This window comes from Pollicipes pollicipes, unplaced genomic scaffold (genome assembly GCF_011947565.3).
Source record: "Pollicipes pollicipes isolate AB1234 unplaced genomic scaffold, Ppol_2.1 Scaffold_4881;HRSCAF=5763_pilon_pilon_pilon, whole genome shotgun sequence".
Lineage (NCBI taxonomy): Eukaryota > Metazoa > Arthropoda > Thecostraca > Pollicipedomorpha > Pollicipedidae > Pollicipes > Pollicipes pollicipes.
The window spans coordinates 41,875,559-41,892,897 of record NW_023596576.1 but is presented as its reverse complement, the minus strand read 5'-3'; the positions used below and the strand labels follow the sequence as shown (position 1 = coordinate 41,892,897).

Here is a 17,339-nt window from a genome sequence, read left to right as displayed (position 1 = left end):
ACCGACGTAGCGCTTCAGAGACGGAGCAGCGCGCCGCGCTCCGCGAGCTCCACGCCGGGGAACGCGCCGCCGAACGCTCGCCCACCAGCAGGTCCCCTGGCGGGGCTGTCCCCGTCGCCTCGCTGCCGCGGGTCGGTCCCGCCCCGCTGGCCGGCGCGCTGCTCTAGCAGAGCGGCGCCTCGCTGACGGCCGCGTAACTGCGCACCGGACAGAACACCAGCGGCGGGAACTGGTCACCCAGGTCCATGGTGTTGATCGTCTCCCGGCCGTTGGTGTAGCGCGTGATGATCCGGTACGACTGCCACTTCAGCCGGAAGGGTAGCATCTTCAGCTCCTGCCGGAGGTGAAGGCCAGGTCAGACGCGGCGCACCTCATGCCAGGCTCTCGCCGAAGCGAGGGAAGGGGGGGGGGACGGGCCACTAGCCACGGCACATTCCGTTCCGTGTCACGTATCACCACCAATGGTCACTATGTATGCAAGGCGTTTGTCCTCGCATAGCGCGACTGCCTGCCAGCGTCTCTGTTCGTCGTCGTGCCTGCCATTTCACAGAACCGACTGAACCTAGCCCAAATGCAAGACAGCTGTCAAAGGCTCACACATGCATTCTGCAGTAATAGCGTCGCTGAAAATGTGAGCCGTTTGTGGCAAAATGCCGAGTGCATGATGCCAAAGCACATACTTTGGCCAAAAAACACTGGAAACATGGGTCTTAATCCCAGCAAACATCTGCAAACGCGTTTCAACAACATCGATGACACCTCCCTCCAAAACCGCTCCGCAGATTCACCAAGGCTGTTCCAGTTTTACAAGCTCTGCTCTGCTCTGCTCGATCCCGCATGCGGAGGGTCTAACATCCGGTCGCGGCGTGACGCACCGCACGCCGGCGTCGCGCGGGCAGCACGCGGCGCGGCCGCCACGTGCTGGCCGGGTCCGCGTGACCGGCCGAGGCGCGTGCGTCGGTCGCGCGTCGCCAAGCGCCGCCGGCCACCCACCATGTGCATCATCGACTCGCCGGGGTCGTACTGCAGGTTCTCGCGTCGCCTGGCGCGCGTCGCCTTGCGCCGGCCGTTGTCGCGCGGCAACATCAGCACCGCCACCAGCAGGTCGCCCTGCCGAACGCCCGCGCCGTTACCGTCTGCTCGCGGCGACTGGGCAGCAGCCGCGTACTGGCTGCCTGTACCCACACGCATGGTACCGTCAAGAACGAGCGGGTCCTCTGTACTTTGTCTTAACATGCAGAACGGTTTACACCAGTGATTTGGGCCCCCTGCGTTCAGCAGTAATCAACTTTCTCACATCTTGGCTCATGTCTGCTGCTTTGACACTACACTGAATACCAAAAGTGGGGCAGTAAGGTCGCTAACCCTTACAGAAGTTCGCTGCTAATGACACATTCACAACGTCAGGGACCTTTGACCAGTCATGCTATCCACAGGCGTGACAGCACACAACATATGGTCACTGGCAATGATGACACCCATAAAGGATGAACAAATAACGGTTCACGTTCGTTCATTCCATGCAGTGACATAAGCGCAACGCTAAACTTGGAGACAACTGGGGGGGGGGGGGGGGGGGGGGGGGGGGGGGGGGGGGGGGGGGGGGGGGGGGGGGGGGGGGGCGTGCCCTAGTGCCCCTCCCTTCCCCGAACCGGAAATGTCCGAACCGACTTTGAGCCAGCAGTGTACGTTCACAATACGGCGCAGCAAGGACAAAGCCTCTGACCGATACGAACGGCCGCCAGTAATGATGATGACCCGAGGTGGGTGGGGGACAGTACGGACATCGCAAGCCGATAGTGTCCGCTCATGACGGATGGTGCGGACACTGACGGCACAATTCGGACACGGACCGGGAGCGTAGTTGCCGCTCCAAACCGTTCGGCCCCTCCGAGCCCATGTCCCCGCGGGGCGCCGTTGTGGAGCAGACAGCGTCCGCGCGCGACGAGACAGCGCGCCCGTTGCCACGCCGGCCGAGCGCCCACCTTGATCCAGAAGTTTCCGCTGATGGTCGGCCCGGAGCGCGGCGGCCGCCTGATCAGCTGCGGCATGGACAGCACCGGCTCGTCAGCAGACGTCAGCATCAGCACCACGCCGTCCGGGAAGAAGCGCAGGTAGCGCTGGTAGTGCACGATGTGCCAGGGCCGGTAGCTCGAGTCCTGGTAGCCGTTGTTCTCGCCGCTGCGGATGTAGGAGGCGCGCCCGACGTAGCAGCCGGGGAAGTGCAGGTGCGGCCGCGACAAGTACAGCTCGCGCCACGGTGTCTGCAGGCCGGCCTCGGCGCAGCCGGCGCCCAGCACCCTGCCGGCGGCGCGCCGGGAGGGAGTTGTCAGTGCCCGTTGCACCGGCCGCCGAGGGACACGGAACACCTGGCCCGCATGCTGAACCTTCCGGCGGAAAGGCTGGTCAGGCACACCCAGACTGCTTTGAGAGGAACTGAGAGGCGGAACGAGCAGCCAATGGGATAGGCCTGCGGGGGACGCAGGACTGGCGCTCGTCGCTTCTGGTCGGGACAACCAGCCGCGACACGATCGTGTGATGAGAGAAGCAATACCAGCATCCACGTCGCTCGTGCAATGACGTAAGCCACCGAACTTTCAACGCGAGAAGGTGCTCCAAACAGCGCGGATTGGAGAGAGCGGAGGCCGCGGGCCGGTTGCTGCACGACAAGCAGAGCATGGACGTGAACCGCACGTGAGCGAAGACAGAGCATCACAGCGTACACACTCCTGATGGTCGACCACCAGCACCCGGGCGGTCACTACCCCGTCAAAGGGGGGCGGGAAGGGGCGAGTCGTCCGTCTGTACCTGCGGCAGATGCGCTTCCAGAGGGCTGGGTCCCGGCAGAGCCGATAGAGGCCGCGGCACACGAGTGACAGCCTGTCCAGCGATCGCATGTCCAGGTCAGCCGACACCACCCAGCGCAGGATCAGCTGGATGACCTCGGTGGGCAGGTCACGAGATGTGGACGTCCTGCCAACAATCAGCCGACCAGCTCAGGTTACACGGCGCGTGCCGTCCGGCGCTTGACACCACATGCCGTTGCACACGGCGTGGTGGCGTGAGAAGGAAGTACACGTCACTTCGCACTCCGTTGGCATTTACGTTTCGTTGGGAGGCCTTCCAACCATTCTTCCTTCGGCTAGGGACGTGCCTGAATGAAAAAAAAAAACAACTTAATGCAAGCTATCAACTTACGGCTCCCGGCGGGCCTCCGCACGCATGTTTCGGTGGCTGCTAATCCGTTGCCCTTTCACTCTCGACGCTGACACCTAACCAACCCATTTGTCATGCTGGAAGAGCCTAAATGCTGGGCTAATCTCCGTTCGGCTCGCTACTCAATCGGCCCATCTTAAGCGGGGGAGGAGCAGCAGACAACGAATTCAAGCTCGGGACGAGCTGGGGGCATCCCCACCAGCGACGTGGCCGAATATTGCAGAACTTTCTCCCACGTAAATGCCGCGTGCATCGGCAGCAGGCTCGTCCAGTTCGGCGCCAGACCAGGCGCCAAATGTCTGAACCACCTGCCGTGTGACCAGCAGGCCGGTCCAGAGCCACAGTAACAGCTCACGACACACGACACCGGCGCCGCCGCCCTGGCGCTGGTCCGCCGGATCACTGACCGTCTGCGGCACCGCCGGCTGACAACAGCGGCCGTCCTCCAGCGTCATCTGCTGAAGCCGGGCCAGCACGGCTTCCGGCTCCTCATCTTCCCCCTCGTCGGCCGCCACGTCCGCCCCGTCCGCCGCGTCCGGCTCTTCCTTCTCCCCCTCCTGTGGCGGCGCCTGGTCCAGGTTACCGTTCCCGTCCGGTTGCACTGTGGGAGTCGAGGGGCTAGGGTCAGCGGCGCCGGTCACCAGCGGCCACCACCACCGACCCCACGCTCTGCGTGAACGCCAGCGGCAGCGGGCCACCACCACCGACCCCACGACCTGTGTAACGCCAGCGGCAGAGGGTCACCATCACAGACCACGTCCCCCGAGCCCTGTGTGAACGCCAGCGGCAGCGGGTCACCATTACAGACCCCACGACCTGTGTAACGCCAGCAGTAGCAGGCCACCATCACAAACCCCACGACCTGTGTAACGCCAGCGGTAGCAGGCCACCATCAGACGACGTCCCCGCGCCCTGTGTGAGCGCCAACGGCAGCGGGCCGCCACCACAGGCAACGTCCCCGCGCCCTGTGTGAACGCCAACGGCAGCGGGTCACCGGCACAGGCTAATCGGTGGCCTTAGGGCCACGCCACGCCGGCGGCCCTACCGGCGGCGCGGCGCACTCACCGGCCAACTGGCGCTGTCGGCTGACCAGCAGCCGCCGAACGGCCCTCGTCGACGGTCGGCTCCAGCTGCACGGCGCGCCGGTACTTCTGGGTCGCCTCGTACAGCTGGCCCCGCTGTTCCAGCTTCATGGCGGCTACGTACAGCTCCACCGCCTGCGGGCGCGGCCGGCGCCGGCGGCCACGTCAGCAGCGGCGGCGGCGGCCGGGTCAGCAGCGGCGGCGGCTGCCGAGCGGCCAGCCGAGCGACGGGGAGGGAGCGAGGGAGCGGCCGCCGACTACCAGGTACTCCGGTGAAGGCACGGTCATGCACTATTTTGCGTTAATCATGTGAGCAGAGATCGCGTTTCATACTTGGTATTACCGCACCACCAGTGAGCTGGATCCACAGAAGGGCAAGACATGTCACGCTGACGAATGCGCCACTATACCTTGTCTGTTTTGGAAGTGGCCTCAGTGGTGGTTGTCTTCTGTTCCCCAGGGGTGGTCTGTGCTGGGTTGGTAGAAGACCGGCACAGGTCTTGCCGCCATTCCTGACGGAACTGCTCCAGGTCGCCCTCGAGAGCCTGCACATGGACAAGCATGGCATTATCAATGGACTGGTTGGTTGTAAAGGAGCACTGCACATTTGCATAGGGTTTGAACTGACATAGCTGTTTTTAAGATCATTCATTGCAGTTCATAGCTATTGCTTCGAGACTTACAATCCTCTTGTTTGTGAGCCTAACATCCTTCATGCAGGCTGCTCCATGACACCACAGAAATGTCACACTAATGCTGTCACCTCCTTGGCTGGGTGGTGCCCAAGGCCATGCAAAATATGGTCATTGAGTTATTCATCTCTAGCATTCGTCAATACAATTTCTGGCATCAGCAGACTCCAACTGGTGTCCAATAAACATTCTGCTTTCAGTGCAAGGTGAAAATAAGAACCTTCTTTTGTGTTACATGATATAGAGTCAGCCAATGGCGCCAGTTATGAAGGATGTACACTGGGGATCAAATGACCTAAGAATAGTGCCATAACCCAGAATGTGAACATAAGCCAATAGTATAAAATCGCAAACAAATATGCAAGAACACCACAAGACATAGCAAAAAATGGCACAAACAGTTTGGCACACAATCTGATATCCTACGAATGTTCCATGACACAGCCAAACTATGACATATTATGGAGCATGTTTACTAGATAGATAAATTTTGTTGTCCACCCTTGAGCAACACAATCACCCGGCCCTTCTTTACACTGGTGAAGAAATGCAAATATGACATTTAACAAGTTGCAGTATGACAAAATATGCCACACACTGTGTGTTGGTTAAGCAACAAAAACTGTACTCTACCCTACATACATAGCAATTCATGCGGATTGGCCAGCCTGCTATTGACTCCACCCAGACTTTGCTACCGACTGTAGCTACCTGCTGTTGTGACTGTGGTTGCTCGGGTGATAGGGTGCTCAAGGAGGAGGAGTCCGGCTCCTCGCCACCGCTGTCATCACCAGCACCCCCAGACCGGTCTGAGGCAAGTCCTTGGCCAGAGCCAGCTCCACCTGAGCTTGCGGCTCGGCAGTTGCCACTGCTTCCCTGGTGGATCAATGGCATGGCTGGTCAATACTGTATATACAATACAATACAATATTTACACAATTGTTTTAATTGGTTTATTTCACATAACATCCTGGTTCTAAACACCATTAATTTACTACGTGCCACACATGCTGATGCTAACTGGTGAAGAATTGACACTAACTAAAGTTTATGCTGAGGTACCTGCTCACAATGTTTTCAGGCGATCATATTGATACCACAAAGCCAAAAACTCACACCCAACCTGGTTATGGTGGGATTCTTCAAGTACTTCACCTTTTTTAGAAGAAAAATCTCCACCGCGAGCGTTTTATGCGCAGTACGACACGGGCACGCCAGCTCGAGTTAGCGATTGGCCAACTTTGGAATCAATAACCCAAAGGCTAGGTCCGTTTACTTCGAGTTGGCTTTTGGCCTTATCATCGTTAGATTATCTGTTGGTGCGCTGAGCCAACAAACTCACACTTATTAGAACGAAGCACATCGTGACGACAATGTCGCTCAAGCTACAACACTTGGGTTCAATTAATATGGCTACTCCGTTGCCGTGAGATCCTGCCATCATGTCGTGCGGAGGGACTGTCGTAGTACCCTCTTAAAGTAGTGCACCTCTTGTACAATTCCAACGAGCGAGGCCTGAAATCGCTCTGACATCCAAAGACATCCTCTAACGAGATAATGTGCCAACAGCAACTCGAAGGAAACGGACCTAGCCCCGGAAATCGAAGAAATGAAGCAAAGCCGGGTACGGCACATATACGTCTATTACCGATATATGCCGTACCGGAACATCCAAACCGTACCAAACTGACATTCAAAGACATGCTCTACCGAGAGAATATGCTAACAACAATGCCAAAGTAATAAGCCAAGCCCCGGAAACCGAAGACCGAAGTAAATCCCACGTTTTCAGTACGGTACATATGCTTTAATTGGCGCATTGCACCTCATACACGGGTCCGGATAATGCAATTCACACTTGCTAGAAATAAATATGTCGTGCGGACATTATCGGTTCAGTTACAACACTTCGGTTCAGTGAATAACCCATGCATTGTCGTGAGATGTTGCCATCATGTGCGGACGGACTGCAGCACCAGCCCCTTAGAGTAGTGCACCTCTTGTATAATTCCGATTGGCGAGACCTAAAAACCGCTCTGACATCCAGATACATGCTCTACCGAGATAATATGCCGACAGCAGCCCCAAGGAAATAGGCCAAGCCCCGCAAACCGAAGACCGAAGCAAAGCCAACGTTTTCGGCACGGCACATATAGGTTTATTGGCGCGGGGCACTTGAAACACCAGTCCTTATAGTTCGATTCACACTTACTAGAGGTAAACACGTCGTAACGACAATGTCGTACTTCGGTTCAATGAACAAGACTCGTGCATTGCCGTGAGATATCACCATCATGTTGCGCGGACTGACCGTACAAGCAACCCCTTTAAAGTAGTGCACCTCTTGCATTATTCCAGTTAGCGAGACCTGAAAACGCCTCTGGCATCCAAGAACATTCTCTACCGAGATAGTACTGTCGTGTATAAGGTGCGCTGCGCTTATAAAACATGTATGCACCGTACCGAAAGCGTTGGCCTCGCTTCGGTCTTCGGTTTCCGGGGCTTGGTCGGCCCCCTTAGAGTTGCTGTTGGCACATTATCTCGGTAGAGGATGCCTTTGGATGTCAAAGCGGTTTTTAGGTCTCGCCATTGGAATTATACAAGAGGTGCACTACTTTAAGAACACGCTACCACAGTCCATCCGCACATACTGGTCACATTTCACGACAACGCATGAGTCTTATTCATTGAACCAAAGTATTGCAGCTCAGTCAGCCGACATTGTCGGCACAATGCGTTTATTTCTACTTGGTGTGAATCGCATTATAAGGACTCTAGTTTCAGGTGCCCCGTACAAATAAACGTATATGTACCGTACCGAAAGCGTTGCCTTTGCTTCGGTCCTCGGTTTCCGAGGCTTGGCTTCTTTCCTTGGGGTTCATGTCGGCATATTATCTCGGCAGGGTATGTCTTTGCACATCAGAGCGGTTTTTAGGTCTCGCCAATCGGAATTATACAGGAGGTGTACTACTTTAAGAGGGTGCTACTTCAGTCCGTCCCCACATGATGGCAACATCTCACGACAATGCATGGGTCGTATTCATTGAACCGAAGTGTTGTAACTGAACGGACATCGTCCGAACGAAGTATTTATTTCTAGCAAGTGTGAATTGCATTATCCGGACCCATGTATGAGGTGTTCTGCGCCAGTTAAAGCATATGTACCGTACTGCAAACGTCAGATTCACTTCTATCTTCCGATTTCCGGGGCTTGGTCCGTTTCCTTAGGATTGATATTTGCATATTATCTCGGTAGAGGATGTCTTTGGATGTCAGAGCGGTTTTTAGGTCTCCCCATTGGAATTATACAAGAGGTGTACTACTTGAAGAGGGTGCTACTGCAGTCCGCCCGCACATGATGGCAACATCTCACGGCAATGCATGAGTCTTATTATCGGACCGAAGTCTTGCAGTTCCACCGACATTGTCAGCACGATGTGTTAAGTTCTAATAAGTGTGAATCGCATTAACCGGACTCGTGTGTGAGGTGCACTACGCTGATAGACGTATATGTACCGTACCGAAAACGGCTGGTCTTGCTTCAGTCTTATTTTCCCGGGGCTTGGTCCGTTTCCTTGGATTGCTGTTGGCAAATTATCTCGGCAGAGTATGTCTCTGGATGTCAGAGCGATTTCAAGCCTCGCTCGTAGGAATTGTACAAGAGGTGCACTTCTTTAAGAGGGTGCTACGACAGTCCCTCCGCACGACATGATGGCAGGATCTCATGGCAATGAAGTATTCATATTAATTGAACCCAAGTGTTGTAGCTTAAGCGACATTGTCGTCACGATGCGTTTGGTTCCAATAAGTGCGAATCGCATTATCCAGACTCGTGTATGAGGTGCACTAATAGACGTTAATGTGCGCACCGAAAACGTTGGCTTGGCTTCGGTGTTGGGTTCCCGTGGCTTGGTTGTTTTTTAGAGGTTGCTGGAAATGCTTCAGTTCAGCCGATATTGTTGGGTCTTGCTCTGTATTGTCTGTTTGGAAATATCAATTTAAGCTTCACAACTGGAAATAAATTAGGAGTGCAATAATAAAGTAAGAAGTCGAAAGAAGTGCAATGATAAGGTAAGAGTGTAGGCGCCTTTCTGGTCTGCACGCGATGTGCCGTAAGTTATCAAATATTTGAAAATAATGATCAGAATTATGTTATGTACAAAGGCTCAGCACTATTCTTGGTTTCTTGTATGTGCGTGATTTGTGCTTAGGTTGATCTTTTAGTATGTGTTATAAATCGTCTGCTGCCTGCTCTGCTGTCTGCGTGTTAAAAATCACATTACTGGTTTGTTGCCAAAATTATAATATTGTCAGATGGCAATTTCTTGAAGATGATAGGCAGCTCATGCGAGCACTGTGGGTAGCAATGGTCGAAACAACAGAATGAATAATGCTAATTGCCTGCTCATCATTTTGGTGCTAAAGATGTTGTTTGGGTTGTATGATTTCCAAGTTGGCCAATTCTGCTAACGTGAGCTGGCTGTGCCCTTGTCGTACTGCGCATAAAATGCTCGTGGTGGATATTTTTCTTCTTCTAAAAAAGGTGAAGCACTTGAAGAATACTGTTATGGTTCCACATGGAACCATATGGAACAGGATAGGACAGGATGACAAGTTGGAACTGAAATGAAGCCAAAGTTAAGTTTGTTCACTTAGTCAGTTCAGGAAGTAAACCCCATGACGGCAATGCCATAACATTGGCCACACATCTACTTCAGGCTAAGCTGAAAGTGCACCATCTCATGAATACCAAATAATATTCCCAATGTATTACTTCAACAAGAACAAATTATATTATTCTAGCAGAAATGCATTGAAATAATCCAAAACCAGGCCAATGCGTCCAAATAAAATGACACGCACAACTGATAACCCTACACTTATCAGCCATACTGCGCACAAGACGATTATGGCGCAGTTAGAATACCATTCTTCCTCCATACCCGGTTAATAAAAATGAAATTACCATACGATCCATGGATGCTCCTATCCCGCCTTGGTGTCAGAAGAATGCACTAGTTCACGATCAGCGTAAACCACTGGGCAGCTTTGCCAGTTAGTGGCGCTAGCCCCCTTCCCCATGATAGTAGTGGAGACTGCTCTCAAGGTCAATCGTCAAGGCTGTTTTGGTGCCTGTTTCACAACGTTGGCACCAGAGGCATGTCATCACTGGATTTCCTATTAGTCTGATCTCAGGAAGCTCGGGGGAGGCTGTCGGGAGACCTGAGCCCTATCTCAGTGACGGTTCGGGGCCCCTCCCAATGACGGCCTGAGCTCCCCGGCCCCATTGAGTCCCCCCCCCCCCCCGAATGGATATGAGCAAAGAGGGAGTACTGGGCCAAATAAATGCAGGACAATTATTATACGTTTTGGCATGCTAGGCAGTGGGTACCTAAGCACATCCCTATTAGTGTCATATTGCGTATATGTCAGAGTCTAGCTTCTTGCACTGCACCATCAAGTACTCAGGCAGTGACATGTCTGTGCTCTGCTCATCGTCGTCGCAAATGCTGTTCATAGCTTGTTTCCTGCCCATCGTTGCGGAAATTATGCCCCCCCCCTCCCCCCCAGGTGGACCCGTGGTGGTCAAATCAGGGTTCGCAATTGGCATATTTCGGGGTATAGAGGCTTCAGTGCGCTCGCTCCCCACCCAACGAGCCCAACAAGGGGACGGCACAATAGGCGGCTGCTGTGCTGCCAGGGCTACAGACGCGCTCTACGCAAGCCGGAAGGTTTTGGCCGCTTAGCTTGTTTCCTGTCCATTGTTGCGGAAATTATGCCCCCCCCCCCCCCCAGGTGGACCCGTGGTGGTCAAATCAGGGTTCGCAATTGGCATATTTCGGGGTATAGAGGCTTCAGTGCGCTCGCTCCCCACCCAACGAGCCCAACAAGGGGACGGCACAATAGGCGGCTGCTGTGCTGCCAGGGCTACAGACGCGCTCTACGCAAGGCCGGAAGGTTTTGGCCACGCCTCTGCAGCGGGCCAAAAAAGTGCCGCTGAAGAGACGCCGGATACGAGTCGGCGGGAGCCTGGGCCCGAAACGCACGCAAAACTGAGAAGTATTTCCTTGATGTGAGTCTGGGTGCGGCCCCTCAGCTGAAACACCAGGCGGACACCGCAGCCACTTCAACACCCAGATCCTTTCATCACTCCTTGTGAGGTGTAGCGGGGCACGACAGCCGTGATATAACTCTAAACTGTGTCTGAGGGGTTATTTATCCCTACCATGGTCACAGTCAGGTATCTTACGAGAAACACGCTTAGCGTGGCCCCCCTGCCTTTGCCCGGAAAGGCGCGATTGGGAATGCTTGTGAAGCCTTCCCAATAAATTGTCGGATCAATGGAGCGCTCAATCTCCCACCACGGAAAGTGGTGCCTCATGGAGGGGGCGGGGGGGGGGGGGTCATCATAAGCAGTGGGCAAAACGTACTCCGGCCTAAATTCTGCTGTATGGTGTTTCCAACGACATGATCTGAAGCAAGGCTCGCATTATTATTCATGTGGTCCTGAAAGTGACGTCATCAGCTGTCTTGACGGCCCTCAAAGCAAACTTTAACCGCGTGCGCAGGATTCACACATTTTTTTGCATTCGGAAATTATTGTCGACCTGCAAAGCTAGACATCCAGCAGCCTGCATCGTCCGTCGCCAGCTGTATCGGCAGATAGGCGTTGCGTGGAAAGAAACGTCTGGAATGTCCAATGACCCCTCCCCCCCCCAGCCTTTGAACTTCGGTGCAGCAATGAAGCCCCTACCAGAGCGTGAAACAGTAAAAAAAAAAGCGGAACACGCATAGTGATCCAAGTCCGTATGCATTTGATACAATCTGAGCTGAGGATGCACGGATAAAGGCGGCGGGTTACCATTCGCTAACGCAAAATAGTACATCGAAGTGCCAGCAGCCGACAATTTATAAGTGCTGTCAGTTGAGACCGTGTTTGAAACGAAGATTACTTAAGAACACAAGCTTTTGGCATGTATATTTTAAAACCAATAGTTACACGTTCATGATAAATCAACGCCCGCTTATCCCACGGCCTCTTCATCCTACACATCCGCTGAACACAAAAACAACACGCGCCAGCGTCGCCATCGTCACCAGCGCCGCCCGTCGCGGCGCGTCTCAGTTGTCGCCGCCTAATTGGCAGCCAACGGGCGGCGCCGCGCCGGCCAGGAAGCTGGCGTCGCCGTCCCAGCCGGGCGGCACGGCCACCAGCAGATGGTTCTTGTTGCTGCAGTCGGCCGGCTCGGCGACGGTGAGCAGCACGCGGTAGCCGGCCTCGGCCAGGTGCGCGGCGCGGTCCGAGTCGACCAGCGCCATGCAGACGCGGCCCTGCTGCGACTTGGCCGAGTCGTCGGCGTGCGTCTGGTCGGCGGCGTGGCCTAGCACGAGCCAGTCGCGTGGCGCGGCGCCCGTGCGCCGGCCGGCCGCGCTGCGCGGGTAGCGCACCGGGCCGAAGTCGTGCACGGCGCCGTAGCAGCAGGGGCAGCAGAGCAGCGCCGCGCCGGCCGCCAGGCAGTGCTCACCACCAGGTCGGTGGCCACCCCGCACGCGTGCAGCGCCACGCCCAGCTGGAAGGCGCCGCGGTAGAACTCCATGTTGCACTGGTACAGGCTGACATTGGTGAGACCGAGCGCGGCGATGCGGTGCTGGGCCCGCTGCAGCGACTCCTCCTTGTTTTCGACCAGCACAACGCTGCAGGCGGGCAGCAGGACGGCCAGCAGCAGGCCCAGATGGCCGCCGCCGCAGCAGAAGTCCACGAGCGTGTCGCCGGGCCGCGCGGCGCGCACTGCCAGCCAGGCCAGGTTCTCCAGCTGGTGCTGCTTGCGGTTGGAGGCGGGTGGCAGGAAGGCCGCCCTCGGCCGGCTGGCGGCCGCCGGCAGCGCGTTCCCAGTCGAGCCGGAGCCGGCCGTGGCCCGGGTGCGCCGCCACGCGGCTGCCGAACTGCGCCGCTTCCAGCCGGTCCAGCGCCGCCGACACGTCAGACTGCACGGTGAACAGGCGGCTCTTGGGCTTGTAGCGCGCCGGATCCTTCTTGTACAGGCTCTGCGGCGGCACGCGCGGCAGCAGCAGCCGGAGTGGCGGGCCGGGCGGCCGCGCGCTCCCCGCCGGGAACGTCGCCGTCCCAGACGTCCGGCAGGCCGGCCACGGCCGCCACCGCCCGCAGCCAGCCGAGCGTGGCCCGGCGCCGCCTCCTCCAGACGCAGACCGTGCGGCTCCAGCGCCTCCTGCACGACGCGCACGCCACGGGTACAGCAGCAGGTCGCTGATGGTCAGCACGTGGCCCTCCGCGTACGTGTGCCGCACGCACTGTAACGACATGCGGTGGTCGCCGCTCTTCCAATTCCGTGCCCGGCCTCCGAACGCCTGCTCCTGCTTCCAGACGTTGTGCACGCGCAGCGGCTGCTGCATGTGGTGCTCGAACTGCAGCAGGCTCGGGCGGCACCGTAAACGGCTGGGCGCCGCTCGGATCGGTGCCGAGTGAGGCCAGGTCAGCAATGACTGAGGTTGGGTCAGTATTGGCTGAAGCGGGGCCAGTATTGGCTGAAGCTGGGTCGGTATTGGCTAAGGCCGAGTGAGTATTGGCTGACGCTGGGGCAGTATTGGCTGAGGCTGTGTCAGTACCTGGCTGAAGCTGATTTGATACTGGCTAAGGCCGAGTCAGTATTAGCTGGTGCTGGGGCAGTACTGAATGAGGCTGGGTCAGCATTGGCTAATACCGATTCACTTTTGGCTGAGGCCGGCTCAGCATTGGCTGAGATCGGGTCAGCATGGACGGGGGCCGTCTGGGGACCGATGGCAGCCGGAGGAACGACTTCTTCCGAGTCAACACGGTCGGCGTCGCTCTCAGGACCGTCTCCGACCGGACCTGCGACGCCCGCCTCCGGAGCGACGGCCGCCAGCACGCGGCGCACGGCGGCCGGCACGTCGCGCTCGCAGAACCTCGTCCACAGCGAGGCGTCGGCGGGCGGCGCCAGCGTGCCGCGCCGGAAGCCAAGCAGGCTGTCGTCGCGGCGGCAGTAGTGCGTGTCGCCGGGCCGTCGCAGCCGGTCGACGGTGCGCACGGCGCGCCGCACCACGGCGCACAGGCCGGCCACGCACAGCCGCTCGGCCGGCACATGGGCGGCCGGCAGGCGGCAGGCGGCCACGGCGGCCGGCAGCCGAGCCTCGGTCACAGCCGGGCCCGGCAGGCGCACGCGCACGGCCGGGCCGGCGCCGTCCGGCGGCTGGCGCCACACCACCGGCCGTAGCCAGCCGGCCGGTACACCAGCGGCCAGCAGTGTGAAGAGTCCGGCGGCCGTCTCCACCGGCACCAGGCCGCTATCGTCCAGACACGGCAGGTAGATCTGTAGCCCGTCATACGCCGACAGCACCTCGCCGTCCTCCTCCAGCGGCCCCAGCCTAGTCAGCGGCGTCACAGGCGTGCGGGTCAGGAGCGCAGACCGCAGGTAGGCGGGGCAGAAACCCGATTCGCCGTCGTGGGAACAGATGGAAGTTGTCGGGCCGTCGCCAGAAAAAGTCTGATCAAAATTACGACGCGGCTTTCTAGACAAATGGCTGCATCCAATGTCAGACACTATCTTTCAAAACCTTAAGCATATTTCCACACCAGAACATCTAGAATGTGTGAAAATACTAAAACCTTAGTGGCACACCCTCCTACATGCGAGATTGGAGACCCGTCAACATAGCCACTGTCGAGCCACTCGCAGCATATCTGCGTCCAACGATTCCGTGGCACCGATTTCATCGAGCATGCATCCTTCCCTGGTGCATCAATTAAACGTCTATTCAATATAAAATACTTGCGCGTCACATGGAGAAAATGGTGCCAGAATATGCACAATATCTGAAATGAGTCTTTATTCTTCTCTCGCATACTTATATCACGCCTGTTCATTACTATAACATACAAATTCCGGTACAATTGCGACCTTTTTGCTCTCAATACTGCCATGCTCCGAGGGTGCAAGGTGGAAAGCCTGATTCAGGATCCGCAAGTAACGAAAGCACCATTTCACACACTGTTAGGTCAACAGGCCAGCTGTTTACTATCAGCAAAGTTTAGCCTACCTGGTCGTCATGTCGCGCTATACTTGTGAGGCGAGCTGGCGCTGTATCTTGCTGAGCGCGCCGCGCTCCAGCTGGTGCTGGCGCACGATCACCACCGCGCCAGAGAGCAGCGCCGAGCCGAGCGCGGCCGCCTCCAGCAGCCAGAACTGGCGTTCCCCGAGCCGCCCGATCTCAGCACACCTGGCGGCAGGACCGCACGTTACAGGCCCGGGGCACGGAGCGGGTGGGGGACGGACCGACGTGACGCCCGGGCGATGCCGGCCTGAGCACGAACAGGGTGACGACGGACGCCGCTACACAGGCGACTGACGGGTCCCTGTGAGAGGACCGGGTGACGACGGACGCCGCCCCACAGGCGACTGACGGGTCCCTGTGAGAGGACCGGGTGACGACGGACGCCGCTCCACAGGCGACTGACGGGTCCATGTGAGCGGACAGGGTGACGACGGACGCCGCTCCACAGGCAACTGACGGGTGCATGTGAGCGGACAGGGTGACGACGGACGCCGCTCCACAGGCGACTGACGGGTCCATGTGAGCGGACAGGATGACGACGGACGCCGCTCCACAGGCAACTGACGGGTCCATATGAGTGGACAGGGTGACGACGGACGCCGCTCCACAGGCAACTGACGGGTCCATGTGAGCGGACAGGGTGACGACGGACGCCGCTCCACAGGCGATTGACGGGTCCATGTGAGCGGACAGGATGACGACGGACGCCACTCCACAGGCGACTGACGGGTCCCTGTGAGTGGACAGCGTGGCAACAGACGCCACTCCACAGGCGACTGACGGGTCCCTGTGAGCCTGTGAGCGGACAGGGTGACGACAGACGCCGCTCCACAGGCAACTGATGGGTCCCAGTGAGCAGACAGGGTGACGAATGGCTAGAACCAGGAATGCACAGCCAGAACAGTACTGACGCACAGGAGCGATGTCTTCGGTGTCTGGGTGCCAGCAACCCACACTGCTCACCACATCAAACAATGGAATCACTGTGTTCTAACAATGACTGATGAAACAAGTCTGCAGGTTTCGCACTTACCCACGGACAGCTTTCCCAGACCTCTCACACTTGAGAACTTCTATGTGCAAGTTATTTGCACACTCTGGTATGATTGCACTGGCTTTTTCAAAATCTGTGAAAAGATGTTGAGATAGAAACCATGGGCTGGTCATATGATGGGCTTCATTAATTATCATGGTTGTGGCCACCATTATCCACTAATGCATTTATGATCAAGTTGCAACCCTGTTATGCTTTGGATAACCAAGGCAATGTCACAAGCTGGTTTCAAAACATGCAGAGGGATGTCAGTTTTGACCACACTGTTTGGTACCCTTGTCCCAGCTACCATGCCCCCAGCAGCAGCAGTGCACATTCATCACTGTCAGAAACACTATAAGTGACAGGCAAAAATGAGAATAGGTCCACATTGAGATGAGGCTCGAACCTGAGCAAAGGCGACACTGTTCAGTGATAGAGAATGTCTCCCGCTGCCAGCAGGGTGCTGGAGGTGGCGATGAACTGTTGCTTGTCAAGAGGGGTGCAGCGGAAACAGCTGGCAACCTTCTGCTCCTCCCAATGCTTGGTGTCAAGATGTTCTCCAGTAGCACAATGACGATACTCACACTGTGGATATGGGGGAGAAAACATGGTGTTAAACTTCTTATTTCAGGCTTAAAGAGGCCACAGTAATTACAAATTTGTGTCACATGGGCACAACAGCTATGTATTTTCTGTCTTTGTCTTTCTGTCAACCATGAGCAGGCAACCAGGAGGGCATCTCCTGATCACAAAACAACTCCAATTAGTTGGTTTCATTGTTTTCTATAATAAAAACCCTCCATCTAACTGTGCCAGACATTGAAACAACATATAAGGTAGAAGTCCCTAGGCATCCTCATTGGCCCTTCTTACCAGGGTACATGTGTGAGCCTAGGGACAGATAGCAACAAAATATAACCCAATGCCCAGAAGATCAAATATAAAAATGAGGATTATTATATCTTACCACTAATCAAAGCACCAAATTACAAAACCAGTACAAACTCAATATTCAGACATGAGAAGGCCTTCCCACATGCAGAGTTCATTTCCCTGCCAGTTTCATTCATGGTAATTCTATGGCTAGTGAGCTTGAATAATCCCAAAAGCATTTCTGTGTGGTAAAACAGATTTTCAGCCTGAGTTTTTCACCAGTGAGCATTGACAAAATGTTTAATGAGGAGTGCCTTTATGACATGTTTTCTGACCACATGCCAAAGTAGG

General features: G+C 56.2%; 3 protein-coding genes across 3 annotated transcripts; all 3 read right to left on the bottom strand.

Annotated features, from left to right (window-relative positions):
- Positions 1 to 7: 7 nt before the first annotated feature.
- LOC119100409 (F-box only protein 9-like) lies at positions 8 to 2,957 on the bottom strand (the record flags this gene model as incomplete). Its single annotated transcript, XM_037223506.1, has 4 exons — positions 8 to 334; positions 994 to 1,110; positions 1,986 to 2,301; positions 2,809 to 2,957. Coding segments are annotated over 4 exons (753 nt in total), but the record flags the coding sequence as incomplete, so codon positions are not given.
- Positions 2,956 to 4,861, bottom strand: LOC119100407 (uncharacterized). The gene is made up of 4 exons (XM_037223505.1): positions 4,794 to 4,861; positions 4,282 to 4,346; positions 3,624 to 3,817; positions 2,956 to 2,973 (listed from the first exon to the last, which is right to left on the bottom strand). The coding sequence occupies exons 1-4, from the start codon at positions 4,859 to 4,861 to the stop codon at positions 2,956 to 2,958; spliced, it is 345 nt and encodes a 114-aa protein (XP_037079400.1).
- A 7,091-nt stretch (positions 4,862 to 11,952) lies between these two features.
- On the bottom strand, positions 11,953 to 15,075 carry LOC119100406 (glutathione S-transferase C-terminal domain-containing protein homolog). The gene is given in 7 exon segments (XM_037223504.1): positions 11,953 to 12,513; positions 12,516 to 12,825; positions 12,827 to 13,073; positions 13,200 to 13,414; positions 13,855 to 13,993; positions 14,270 to 14,392; positions 15,065 to 15,075. Coding segments are annotated over 7 exon segments (1,446 nt in total). The 3' UTR covers positions 11,953 to 12,112.
- Positions 15,076 to 17,339: the final 2,264 nt, after the last annotated feature.

Coding starts and splice junctions, on each gene's coding strand:
- LOC119100407 (XM_037223505.1), bottom strand. CDS start 4,861: ATGCTTGTCCATGTGCAGGCTCTCGAGGGCGACCTGGAGCAGTTCCGT. Junction 4,347..4,793: donor CAGGAATGGCGGCAAGACCT/GTGCCGGTCTTC, acceptor CGCGCCGTGCAG/CTGGAGCCGACCGTCGACGA. Junction 3,818..4,281: donor CCGACAGCGCCAGTTGGCCG/GTGAGTGCGCCG, acceptor CGACTCCCACAG/TGCAACCGGACGGGAACGGT.